Source organism: Dipodomys ordii, unplaced genomic scaffold (assembly GCF_000151885.1).
Source record: "Dipodomys ordii isolate 6190 unplaced genomic scaffold, Dord_2.0 Scaffold104, whole genome shotgun sequence".
In the NCBI taxonomy this organism is placed as follows: domain Eukaryota; kingdom Metazoa; phylum Chordata; class Mammalia; order Rodentia; family Heteromyidae; genus Dipodomys; species Dipodomys ordii.
This window is the reverse complement of record NW_012267320.1, coordinates 4405259-4417778: the sequence shown is the minus strand read 5'-3', so window position 1 is coordinate 4417778 and position 12520 is coordinate 4405259. Positions and strand designations below refer to the sequence as shown.

The following is a 12520-nucleotide window of genomic DNA, read 5'->3' as shown; positions in this document are numbered from 1 at the left end:
TAGGATGCTCCTCAGTTTGGAATCTTCATATTTAATAAGGTTTACCTAGAAAATTTACTCAGCATGTGAATCAGGACCTTCACTGCCTACTGCCACTCTGATTTATGGGTCTGATATTTTTTGGTGGGGACAGGAAGATTTGTAAACACGGAAAGGAATCAATTCAGTATGAGCTGCAGGAGAGGTGGGGGCAGAGGCAGTAAAGTTGAGGAATTAAATAGCAATGCAGCTTCTTGGATCATTGAAAAACACTGCTTTCCACAGGCCTCGCTGGATACCTGGACAAGAGACTTTGAACTCCATGCTGCTGTGCAGGTAAGAACTTGGACAGAGAGAGAGAGACAAAGACTAAGAGATTGGTGTGTGTGTGTGTATGTGTGTGTGTGTGTGTGTGTGTGTGTGTGTGTGTGTGTGTGTGTGTCTCCTAGGGCTTGAACTCAGGGCCTGCATCCTGTCCCTGAGTTTCTTTGCTCAATGCTAGCACTCTACCACTGGAGCCACAGCTCTGTTTTCTGTCTCTCTTTCTCTCTCTCTTTGGGAGGGGGGTAGCTTACTGCATGAGAGTTTTCCAGACTTTTCCTACCCAGGCTAGCTTCAAACTATGATCCTCATATCTAATTAGTTAGGATTACAGACACGAGCCACCAGCCCAGGTTTGAGAGATGGATATAGGCTTGCACAATTCTGATCTTGCCAAGTCCAAGCTCTGTAGAGCAGGCCACTGGGCCCAAGACCTAGAGCTGGTCCAAGTCCATAACCCTTTGTTTTCTAAAGACCTGAAAACAAAAAACACAGGTGTCATGTGGATTTTTGTTTATCCTCACAGCAGCACACACTTTTGTTTATGGATGGAAAACACTTCCCTTCCAGTTGAAGTTCCTTGCTCAAGATCACCAGCCAGTAGCAGAGTGAGCCAGGAATGGAGTCTGCATTTCCATATTACCAGACTACTAGCATGGCTAGTGTCCCAGCAGCTCCGGTCATTCTTCACTAGGCTGTCAGCCCCACTGAGTAGCCATCAGCATGGACAGACCCAAGAGCCCAGGGGCTGGGCCTCTGCCAGGGGAGGTAATTGAGAAGCCCAGGCGATCATCAACACCTTGCTACTTCTCCTTTAATGGCCACAGGAGTTTAGGGTAGGCCCAGGGCAGTCATGCTGGCGTGTATATGACCCCAGCTACTCGGAGGTGGAGGTAAGATGATCATAGTTTGAGTATAGGCCTAGGTGAAGTTAGTAAGACTGTATGTCAGAAGTAAACTTGAAAAAGCAAAGTGGACTTGAGAGCATGTCACAAGTGGTAGAGTCCTGTTCACTGTCCAGTACCACGTATACACGGAAGGAAGGAAGGAAGGAAGGAAGGAAGGAAGGAAGGAAGGAAGAAGGAAGGAAGGAAGGAAGGAAGGAGAGAAAGATATAGATAGGTACAAAGAAGGAAGTTCTCAGAGCAGAGCTTGAAATTGTTCCTTGGCTCTCAGGCATGGATGGCAGAGACGCTGGTGGGCAGAGCCTGGAAGGCCAGGGCTGTGCAGGGAGTACAGGTAGTAGCATTGGGGGGTGGGCACATGCCTGCGCAGAGCACAGTGTGATGAGTCCTTCCAAAGATCTTCTGTTACATAAGGCAGTGGAGCAGCTGGCTCCCTAGGACATTTCTTGGGGAGAAAATAGGCCATGCAAATGAGAAGGTAGAATGGGGTGATCATTTGCGTTTTGGGACTGTGTGCTCAGAGGGTAATGAGATCTGGTTGTAAACAACCGCCTTTCCTCCAGGCTGTTGACCCTGCTTCACGGCTGGGCAAGGTTCTGCCCCTTGGGGAGGGAGTGGTCTGGAACCAGTTCTAGGCTGAGCAGGACCCTGGGATCAATCTCAATAAAGGTAGTCTTAGTAGAGTTTTCTGGAACTTTCAATCAAGCAGTAAAGTGAAATTTCATTTTCTCTTTGTTGACTAGAGGAAAATTTGGTCATACAGGCTAACCTTAGTGTCCTTCCCAGCAAACTTTGGGTTCCGTGTGTGTGTGTGTGTGTGTGTGTGTGTGTGTGTGTGTGTGTGTGTGTGTGTGTGTGTGTGTGTGTGTGTATACACACATGCTAGTCATAGAGCTTGAACTCAGGGCCACATGCTCTTGCCTGGCTTTTTGGCTCAAGACTAGTATTATTACACAGCTCTACTTCCAGCTTTTTTTTTTCTGCTTAATTGGAGATAAGAATCTATTGCTTTACTTAGCTGGCTGACTTCAAGATGGGATCCTCAGATTTCAGCCTTTCAGCCTCCTGAGTAGCTAGGATTACAGACGTGAACTACTGATACCCAGAATGCAGCTCTTAATGCTACTTAGTTCAGTCTGGGAGACATTTTGTGACTTGCTTTTTAAGTATTTGAGACCCCCAAGGAGAGGTGGAAAGGCGCTGATGTGAACCCCTAGAGCTGCTGGCCGTGCGGTAAGCTTGGAGGTTTCAGAACAGCTTGAAAGAATGTTGTCTGCCTGGGATTTTTTTTCTTTGGGGGGTGTCATGGGGCTTGTACTCTGCCTGGGCTCTGTCTCTCAGCTCTTCAGTTCAAGGCTAGTGCTCTTTCGTTTTACTGGTGGTTTTTTGGAGATAAGAGTTTCATGGCCTTTCCTGCCCAGGCTGACTTTGAACCACAATCCTCAGATCTCAGCCTCCTGAATAGCTAGGATTATAGGCGTGAGCCACCAGCGTCCAGTGCCTGTGATTTTTTTTTTAATTCGCAAAAGGGGTGAATATAATTTATTCTTTAAAAAAATCAATATTTTTAAAAAATGTATCACAGAAGTACATTTGGCCCTTTTCCTATGAAAGGTGTTGACACAGAGCAATGGTAACTTGCACACAAAAACAAAGAAAACTGCAAAAGGAAGGAAATAGGCTAGACTTCTAGAATAGACCATTTATACGCTCCCCCCCATGGATGTTGTAGATGTGTGTGTGTGTGTGTGTGTGTGTGTGTTGTCAATGCTCATCTTTCTTTGCCTTAGACAAATGTTTACTTTCATGTAAACAAAGTAGCAGAAAACAGCAAAAAGTTATTACTGTCGCAGGTCCCGAGGTGACTAGGTGACCCGGAGCACATTGTAGCATACTGGATTTTTTTTTTTCTGTAATGGATTACCTGAGTCTGGGTAATTTACAAAGAACAGAGACTTCGTTCCTACAGTTCTAGTGCGGTCCAAAGGCATGGCATGAGCCTGTGGGCAGGGCCTTGGGCTTCATCCTAACCTGAGGGAGGAGGGCAGCTCACGGTTAGGAAGTGTACGCAGGAGTCAGAGATCGATGGCCAACCTCATCCATTTAATTAGCAGCCTCCTCCCGCAACAACCAACCCAGCCCTAAGACAACGAGTTCACTCCGTGACAACCAACCCACTGCTGTGATAATGCTCCGTCCTTCCTATGACCTTGTCCCCTTTTGAAGGACTCACCTCCTCCTTTTTCTCCTCCTCTTCCTCCTCCTCCTCCTTCTCTTCCTCTTCTTCCTCCTCCTCCTCCTCTTCTTCCTCTTCTTCCTTTTCTTCCTCTTCTCTTCTCCTCTTCCTCCTTCTCTTCCTCCTCCTCTTCCTTCTGCTTCCCCTCCTTCTCCTTCTCCTTCTCCTCCTCCTTTCTTTTTCTTCAACACCCTTCCTTTTCTTTTCTTTTGTTTGTTTTTATTTTTTCTTTCTGAGACAAGATCCATGCCACTCAGCTCAGGCTAGCCTGAAGCTCACCATCCTTCTGCCTCAGTCTCCTGAGTGCCGGGATTACAAGCATGCACGACCATGCCTGGTGTTAAAGGATCCACCTCTTAGCACAGTTACAATGGCAAGCCACAGCACCAGAGGGTAACCTGGAGCCTTTGCCTTGTGCCTCACGTTCAGACAGCCTTCCAGGAACCAGACTGAAGCATGTTCCTGGCCCCTGCCCTTGCCCTGGCCAGTCATGCCCTCCCCCGCTGATACTGCCTGACACTCACTGCCAGGCTTTGAGAGGGCCGTGTGGAGTCAAGTGTCCACAGTACCGACTCCAGACCTGCGGAAGTCTCTGAATTTAACCGCCCAAGCTGTGCTCCTTTGTAAAGGGATCAAATGCATTCTGCACTTTGGGGGGGGGGTCCTGCATTTCATGCAGCTGGCAGCCGCCATCACTGCGTCCTCATTGGAAGGTGTGGCAGGAGGCTGAGGAGGCTTTGCCTCTATTTCATTCCATTTTGCTCTTCCACTAGGAACCAACCACTGAATCAGATTTAATCCCCTTCCCCCAAGAGCTACGGCCCCACAACGTGGCTCTTCAGGCCCTGCTGTCTGCTGCCTCCCTGTGCTTTTCCACTCGCACATTGGACGCAGTGAGTCGCGCTCTTCAAAGGCATTGAGCATCCTTGTCGGAAAGGGCACTTTTACAAAAGTGCAAAGAGATGTTTCTTTGAGAAGCTTTTCAGCAACGTCAATGAAAAATAGATGAGCTCTCTCGAATTGCAAATACTCTTCAAAATTGGAAGTGAAAAAAAAAAAAAAAGAGTGGAAGGCTGCCCCTTTCCCTCAGCCAGGCCGGGTCAGCCTCGGTCTGCTGGTAATGGTAAACATCACGCACTGTCTTACAGGCCAGAGAAGGAATTTCTACGCCATGGCATTCCTCCCTTCCCAGAGATTTGAACTCAAGTCATCTGACCTCTTATTTGGTTTCTACTGACCTTTTTGAAAATGTTGATTTCGATAGCTATGTATTATGCTTTTTCCTTACTTTTTCCTTAAGTGCCTGGCTTCATGCCAGAGGTAGTGGGGTTGAGGAGAAATCAATAGTGACAAGTTTGCTTCTATCAGAGGGACTTTAGCCTAGTTAAGTAAAGATAAAATTCACAGCAAGATAAGGCTGCAAGCCTGTGAGTTTTAGTTCTACAAGGAAGCGCTCCCAAGCCTAGAGGATAGAAAGCACCAGAGACCCACAGGGCACTGCTCCGACCTCTGGACTCTCCTATCCAGTTGTGTCGGGTTCCTTGGCCTGGCAGAGCAGGGGCATCAGCTACATCTCAGGTTGCAAGGCCTCACTGAGCGTAGCATCCCAGGGTACCACTTTATTTATTTATTCTGAATTGTTATTTCTTGTTGGTTTGAGACAGAATGTTATACATCCCAGGCTAGTTTCAGACATGCAATTCTGCCTCCTCTTCTGCAGTGCTCACATGACCCCTGTGCCTTCCCCAGCTAGGGTACCATTGTAAATGGTACATGATAGGTTTGCAGAAGGCCTCATCTGCCTCACTTGAGTTTGTTCAGCCCGGGTTTGAAATAACCAACTCCTAGGGAGGCCTTGGCCGAGGCCCACTGGTCAAGCAAGCGGAAGGAGCTGGACTCCTTGGAGCATCGTCCAGACCCAGCTCCTCCCTATGGCTCCTGTGGGAGAGAGAGCATGCAGAAGCAGAGAGCTAGGATTCCTCCAATACCCTCCGATGACTTTCCAAAGAGGAGGCCCATGTGTGGCTCAGTATGTATGTTTGCTTCTGATTTGAAGGACAAGAAGCCCAAAGAACAAGAAAAGAGAGGGGATTTCCTTCATCGACCTTTTTCCAAGAAGTTGGATAAGAACCTGCCCTCCCACAAACAGCCCCCGGCCTCCCTCATCACGCAGATTCACAACACCAAAGCCCTGCTGAAGGACCGGAAGGCCTCCAAGTCTGCCTTCCCTGACAAAGGTGGGTGATCTCTGAGGACCCTCTCAGCTCACCTATGTTGAGCTTGGTATCTGCAGTGTACCCTCCATAGGGGACACAGCTGTGCGTGCCCAGACCAGGGGACTCTTGGATGGTAACTCATTGTCTGTAGTGTGCTGGCTTCTGAGTTGGAGGGTGGGGGCGTGGGGGGGAGGGGCGGGGCCTCTTTGTGTATCTCATTTCATCCAACAGGTTGAGCGGTTACAGAAGACCCTGAGCTCATGCCCCATCCCAGGAGCTACCCTTGGGGAAGCAGGAGGAGAACCAACGGCCCAGCTGTGGTGTATTAGCTACCTGTGCCGGCGGGAGGGGGGGAGCGGCTGGGAACACAGAGCAGGTGGGTGGTGCCATGGAGCCAGATGGGAGAGTACAGAATCACAGAGACTGGGGTATGGCATTACAGGAGCAGTGATCGAGGTGTGTGTGCTTGGGGAGAAGAGACTGGAGTACACCTGGCACAGTTGGGGCAGAGGTGGAGTGCGTGGTATTATAGGAACAAAGGTTGGGGTGCTTGGTGTTGTAGCAGCAGAGGATAGGGTGCTTGGTATTGTAGGAGCAGAGATTAAGGTACATAGCATTGTGGGAATAAAGGTTGGGGTGCATTGTGTTTTAGGAGCAGAGGGGTTCACAGTGCTGTAAGACAGAGGTTGGGATACATATGTATGTGTGCAGTGATCAGGCATTTCAGGAATAGAGGCTGGGGTACAAGAACAGAAGCATAGATTAGGGCCTTTGCCACAAGCATAGCTCCTGTGAAGCCTAGAAGTGCAACTAAGTCTGCACTCTGGGCTGAGGATAGGGTCTCAGACCTGAGTTCAAATCTACATTTACTGCCCGTGACTGCCCCAAGCCTTCTTTGCTTCTTCTCACAGCTTCTCCCTGTTGGAGCTACCAGGTAGATGGAATGAACTGTTTATGTAGGCTCCTCTCCTAGTGCAGAATCTGTGCCCTGCAGAATCTGTGCTGTCCTCTGGGACAGGCAGGGGAGGATGTGGAAAGGAGAGGACTCCCCAGACACTGCTTTGATGCACAGGGGAGAAAATACCAAGAGAAAGGACACCCAAGGCTGGGCATCCTGACACAGACCTGGGCATTGGAGGACAGACAGTTCTTGTTCCTGGGGCGCTGGAAGAAGTCACATTGTCCAGTCTCTCTCTCTTTCTCTCTCTCTCTCTCTCTCTCTCTCTCTCTTTCTCTCTCTTTCTCTCTCTCTGTCTCTCTCTCTCTCTTTGATGTGAAGATGCAGGATTTTTAGAAAGAGAGCCATGTCCATCTGAGGTCAACTCAGGCTGGCCGGGCAGTCAGTGAGGCCACTGGACAGTGGCCACTCTGTCCCCATGTAGCTCAGAACAGCCCGCCTTCCTGGGTGCAGAGCACCTAGCACATGCTGATGAGATACTGCCCGTGTGTCTGCCGGAGACATTAGGCATTAATGAAATTTTACTTCCTCTCGCATCTGCTGCCTGAGCAGATTTATTTTGGTGTCTCTGTTTATTTATGTAGGCAAGGAAGAGTCTAGTACCCTCAGCTGCTCCCGGCATCACACACAGTGGGCAGCTGCTTGCTCCTGCAGCTGGGCCTGGATGGGGCCTATAAAATGTAACACTGAGGGAAAAGAATCTGTGACTGGGCATGTTCCATATGAGCTTGACTTTCTTCCCCTCAGCTCCACATCTATAAAGGGATTTCCCCTCTCCTTTCTGATACTGTTTGTAAACCTGCATTCTAGCCTGTGCCAGGTTGAAGTGGAATTTATGAGAACTGGCCGGTTGCCTTAACGTGTAGATGAACCTCCTGTTCAGATGGGTCTCCCGAAGTTCAGAAGTCATGAGAGAGCCCTAAAAGAGAGGGAGATCCTGACACACGCCACAGCACACGAGGACACGGGGGCCAAAGCGCTGAGTGAAATGAGCCAGTCATGAAAGAACAGCTATCGTGCAATTCTGGTCAGAATAGTCAGGTTCCTGGAGGCAGGAAGTAGCATAGCAGGAGAAGGAGAGGCAGGGAGGGTCAGCTCCAAGGCGAAAATTGCTGTGAAATTTGATTGCATGGTACGAATATACATCACTGAATTATGTAGTAAAAAAAATGGTGACAGGAATCAGTGTCCTGTTCTGTATGTTTTATCAAGATACACTTAAAAGCAAAACCAAGATGTCCATCCCTGAAGGACCCAGTTCTTGCAGGGCAGCGGGTGAAGGACCGGATTAGCAGGTGTTTTGGGCATGGTACATTTGCAGGAGTTCAGTGGGTATCTTGTCAGTACCTGGTCCTTTTTACTCAAAGGTCCCTTGACTGAGTCCAGAATTTTTTAAAATTATTTTTACTAGCATACATTAATTGTGCAAAGCAGTGTTTCATTGTGATTTCTTTTCCATTCTTTTCTCTTTTTTTTGCCAGTCCTGAGGCTTGAACTTAGGGCCTGGGTACCGTCCCTGAGCTTCTTTTGCTCAGGGTTAGCACTCTACCACTTGAGCCCCAGGTCTACTTCTGGCTTTTCTGTGTATGTGGTACTGAGGAATCAAACCCAGAGCTTCATGCATGCTAGGCAAGCACTCTACCACTAAAACACATTCCCAGCCCTCATTGGATTTCTATATATGCACATAATATACCATGATCGTATTCATCCTCTTTATAGAGTCCAGAATTCGTGTGTGTTTGTGTGTGTGTGTGTGTGTGTGTGTGTGTATGCGTGTATGCGTGCATGCATGCCAGTTCTAAGGCTTAAACTCAGGGCCTGGGCACTGTCCCTGAGCTTTTTCACTCATGGCTAGTACTTTACCATTTGAACTGCAGCTCTTTTTTTAGGTTTTGGTGTTGTAGACTTCATTGCCTGGGCTAGCTTTGAACCATGATCCTCATATCTCAGCCTCCTGAGTAGCTAGGATTACAGGTGTGAGCCTGGCTCCTGGTTTACAGTCTAGAATTTTAAGCATACAAAAGGAGAGTCGTAATGGCTAACTTCTCCTGGGGAGTTGTGACCATTTGTTTCTTGATTCCGTGGTCCTCCACTGGGGTCCTGTCTCACCAAGCTGAGCCTCGGTGCTGGCAGAAGGCTGCTACTATGTGCATTGTTTCTGTATTTATCCTGATTTCCTTGATCTCTTGATGTACAGATTCCTTTGGCTGCCGCAATCTTTTCCGGAAAACCTCTGATTCCAGTTGTGTGGCGTCTTCTTCCATGGAGTTCATCCCCGTCCCACCTCCCAGGACCCCCAGGATTGTAAAGAAAGCAGAGCCCCAGCAGCAAGGGCCCGGCAGTGCCGGCATCCTCCCTAAGGAAGACCCCCTGATGCTGGATATGGTGCGCTCCTTTGAGTCTGTCGATCGTGACGACCACATAGAACTGCTGTCTCCTTCTCACCACTACAGGATTCTGAACTCCCCTGCGAGCTTGGCCCACAGGAATGCCGGGGACAGGACACTCTCTCCGGCGCTCTTGTCTGGAAGTATGTCACCTCTCCAGACCCCACTGCATTCTACTCTCGTCTCCTTTGCTCACGAAGACAAGAGCGGCCCCCCCAAAGAGGAAGGCGTGTGTTCCCCACCTCCCGTGGCCAACCATGGCCCCATGCAGCCACTGGGGAGCCCCAATTGTGTGAAGAGCCGGGGCAGGTTCCCGATGATGGGCATTGGACAGATGCTGAGGAAGCGACACCAGAGCCTGCAGCCCTCTGCAGAGAGGCCCCTGGAGGCCAGCATGCCCCCGCTGCAGCCCACGGGCCCCAGCAGCCTTTCCTTCGACATGGCTGATGGGGTCAAGAGCCAATGTTAACCTGAGCCAATGAGATTGTGAGACAGCAGCGGAACAGAGCGCTCCACACATCTGAGAGGGCATGAGCAGTCAGAGACCTCATGGGAGCTTCCTTTAGAGCCTCATCCCAAGTATGGACCAGCTGAAATCCACAGTCCCAACATCTGTACCACAAGCCTTTCTTAAGGGACCCCGCCCCACCTACACACACACACACACACACACACACACATTCCTGAAAGTCACTAGGAGGTCTGGGTGTGGGGGCAGCCACTTCCCATCGGAGACTCCCTTTGCGCTTATTCCTCACCCACCTTATCCATACCCAGCTGGGCTTAGGGTTGAAAGTCCCCCTGACTTCCTGGGTCCCTCGGATCTTCAGACTACCCGATCTCTCTTTCCTCTGTGCTATGCATGTGCCTCTTTGCGGACCACTCTTCAGCAGTCGGTCACGGAGGCCAACAATACCCTAACTCATTCATCCTGGCCAGAATTTCCTCTGCAGAAGGAAACGGTGTGGCCCTTCTTCCCTAACAGCAAATCCCTGCAACCCAGCCATGCAGGACCAGGAAGCCCAGAGGAAGAACCTTGGGCAATGGTGGAACCAAATGGAAAGGATCTGATGGAAGAAAAGACTGAAGGAAACACTTGTTCCCAAGCAGAGTTTTGACAGATTTTTTTTTTGTCTTCTTTTGGTTGAAACTGGTTGGTAGCAGAATGATTTTATCCAAAGAGTGTTTTTGTTTGTTTGTGTTCTTTCTGTGACGCTATTAAATTGAATAACATCATTCTCTACACCCTAGATGGAGAGATTAAAAAGCACTTGCACTGAATTCATGTGTCCATGAGAGGAACAGTGAAAAGGCTGGCTTGGGTGTTGTTTGTAGTGGTGTTGGACCATAGTGTGCTGCCAGAAAGCCAGGTTCTCAGCCACCTTGTGTTCTTCTCATTGCATCAACAGAGAGCCTTGATCCCTCCAGAAGGTGGAAAACACAGTTACAGGTGGTTCCTTTAAAAGAAAAAAACAAGATGGTTGCAGCAGAATCTGAGTGAAGGCTACATTCCCTGTGTGCACCCCAACTTCCAGCTCCCCAGAAATGAGTCTAAGGTGGAGTGCAGGTGGTGGCTTTGAGCGGTGAACTGGCTGGCCCTTCAGAGAACTCATGTTCACGCACACCAAGCTCCTTCCTCAACGAAAGCTGTGTATCCTGACTTCCGGTCCATGTGGTGTTTCCACCCCTTTTGCCAAGGATCGAACCAAAGATGCGTCTCCAGTTGTGACTGTACCGTCCCCATGTGTACGTTTTGTGGATCCTAGTGTTATCTGACTGTGTCCAGCTGGACAGCCCAGTGGAGGCCACCTCCCTGGCTTCTGGAAGCAGGTTCTCTGTTGTGAGCGGAATTGCAAGAAGGGAATGTGACTTGGCCCAGGTTGTGTAGTAGTTAATTCAGGAGACATATTACAGAGCAGCCTGGAATCTTAGACTTTTGCCTAGAGTAGATGCAAGTGACCGCTGCTGTGATCACTGCAGAGCAGTCATCTGGTCCATCAGTTCCAATGTGGGCCAAGTCCCTTCATATTGTACATAAGGCTAGCCTTCATCTCGCTGGCAGCCAGAGAAGAGAGTGGGCGATTCTGGCCTTTCTCAGTTACCATTTGAGACTTTGTTAGACCCTTCAAAGCTGACTGGATGAGGTGAGGAAAGGTCTTTGGGTGATTCTGGCCGCCACTGAGATAGCTCAGTCCCAGCTGACTTTGGGGCTTCTTGATCCTTTTGGAGGGATTGACCCCAGCCCTAAGAGCACACTAAGAAGAGGGCAGTCTCCTGCTAATCCTCCTTTGTGTGACTTCAGTCTGGGCTCCAGAATTTACCGTAGAAAAACAAGAGCTTTTGAAGAGTCATCTGGTCAACCCTCTCTGCATTGAATATGAAAAAATGTTCAATTTGGGGTGGGTGAAGAATCTGTTTTTTGTAAAGATAGCTTCCGACTGTTCTGCCCTGCAGGTTGGAAGGATGTGTCCCCGTGCATTGTGAGCGTCTCGTAGCGCCTGGCTTTTCCTTCCAGATGTGGGTGGGTGGCTCTCTGTTGCTGTTAGCTCGTGGAGAACATGGTCCCCTCTGTTTGCAAGCTTCTGGAACAGCTGCAGTATGGTACCACTAGCTGACCCTGTTGCCACTGGTAACTTGAGACTCTAAAACTCAGGTGTGTTGTGAACCCGGTGCAAGGTGAAAGAGAGTGAGGGGGAGGGGAAAGAAACTGTGTTTTTGGTGTGTGTGTGTGTGAGCACCTGCCAGACAAATCTATGAAACTGAATTGAGAGAAGAAATGTTAAAAAGTCTTTATTATTTTATTATATTTATATGGAAAACTTGACTATTCCTTTGATAAGTACAAAGTGTGTTGTCTGTCCGACCCGTGACTGTCCTGCATCGGTCTGTGCCTGTGATTTCAGTCAGCCTATTGCTAACTGACAGAAATGACCAATCATTCATCGTGCTGAAGTCCAAGAGGAAAGAGTCCATGTGAGTTGTATGGTTCGGTCATAAGTAAGGACGATATTTATATCACCATTATTCAATGTATGTACTTTTATAATGACTGAAATACACTTTTTCTTCACTACAACTGCTTCTTTATTTGCTGACAGATCTTAAAAATATCAGAAATATGGTGAATAGAACCATTGTTTACTTACATTTCTTGGCCAAGAAACTGGACACAAGTGGCAGATGAGCTTATGGGTTATTGGAAGGGATTTTCTGTTTTACCTGTACCAGGTATTCTCCAAATATCTGTCCGCCTGACATATGGCAAGTGACAGTTCGAGATCACTCCTCATTCTTCACATGCCTTTCAGTTTTGCCAGGTCAACTTTTCTCGTGGAGAATGAAAACAGCCCATGAGACAGGACACTGGCCTTGTGTTAAATGTGAGTCAGGGCCGGGCGCCGGTGGCTCACGCCTGTAATCCTAGCTACTCAGGAGGCTGAGATCTGAGAATCGAGGTTCAAAGCCAGCCCGGGCAGGAAAGACCGTGAGACTCCTATCTCCAATAAACCACTAGA

General features: G+C 48.8%; 1 protein-coding gene across 1 annotated transcript in view; it reads left to right on the top strand.

Annotated features, from left to right (window-relative positions):
* Hunk (hormonally up-regulated Neu-associated kinase) overlaps positions 1-12041 on the top strand; it is a 64564-nt gene extending 52523 nt beyond the window's left edge. Inside the window, exons 10-12 of the mRNA XM_013027437.1 lie at positions 265-315; positions 5498-5678; positions 8816-12041. Coding sequence (XP_012882891.1) covers positions 265-315; positions 5498-5678; positions 8816-9474 — 891 coding nt within the window. The 3' untranslated portion in view covers positions 9475-12041. The remainder of the gene's footprint in view (positions 1-264; positions 316-5497; positions 5679-8815) is intronic.
* Positions 12042-12520: the final 479 nt, after the last annotated feature.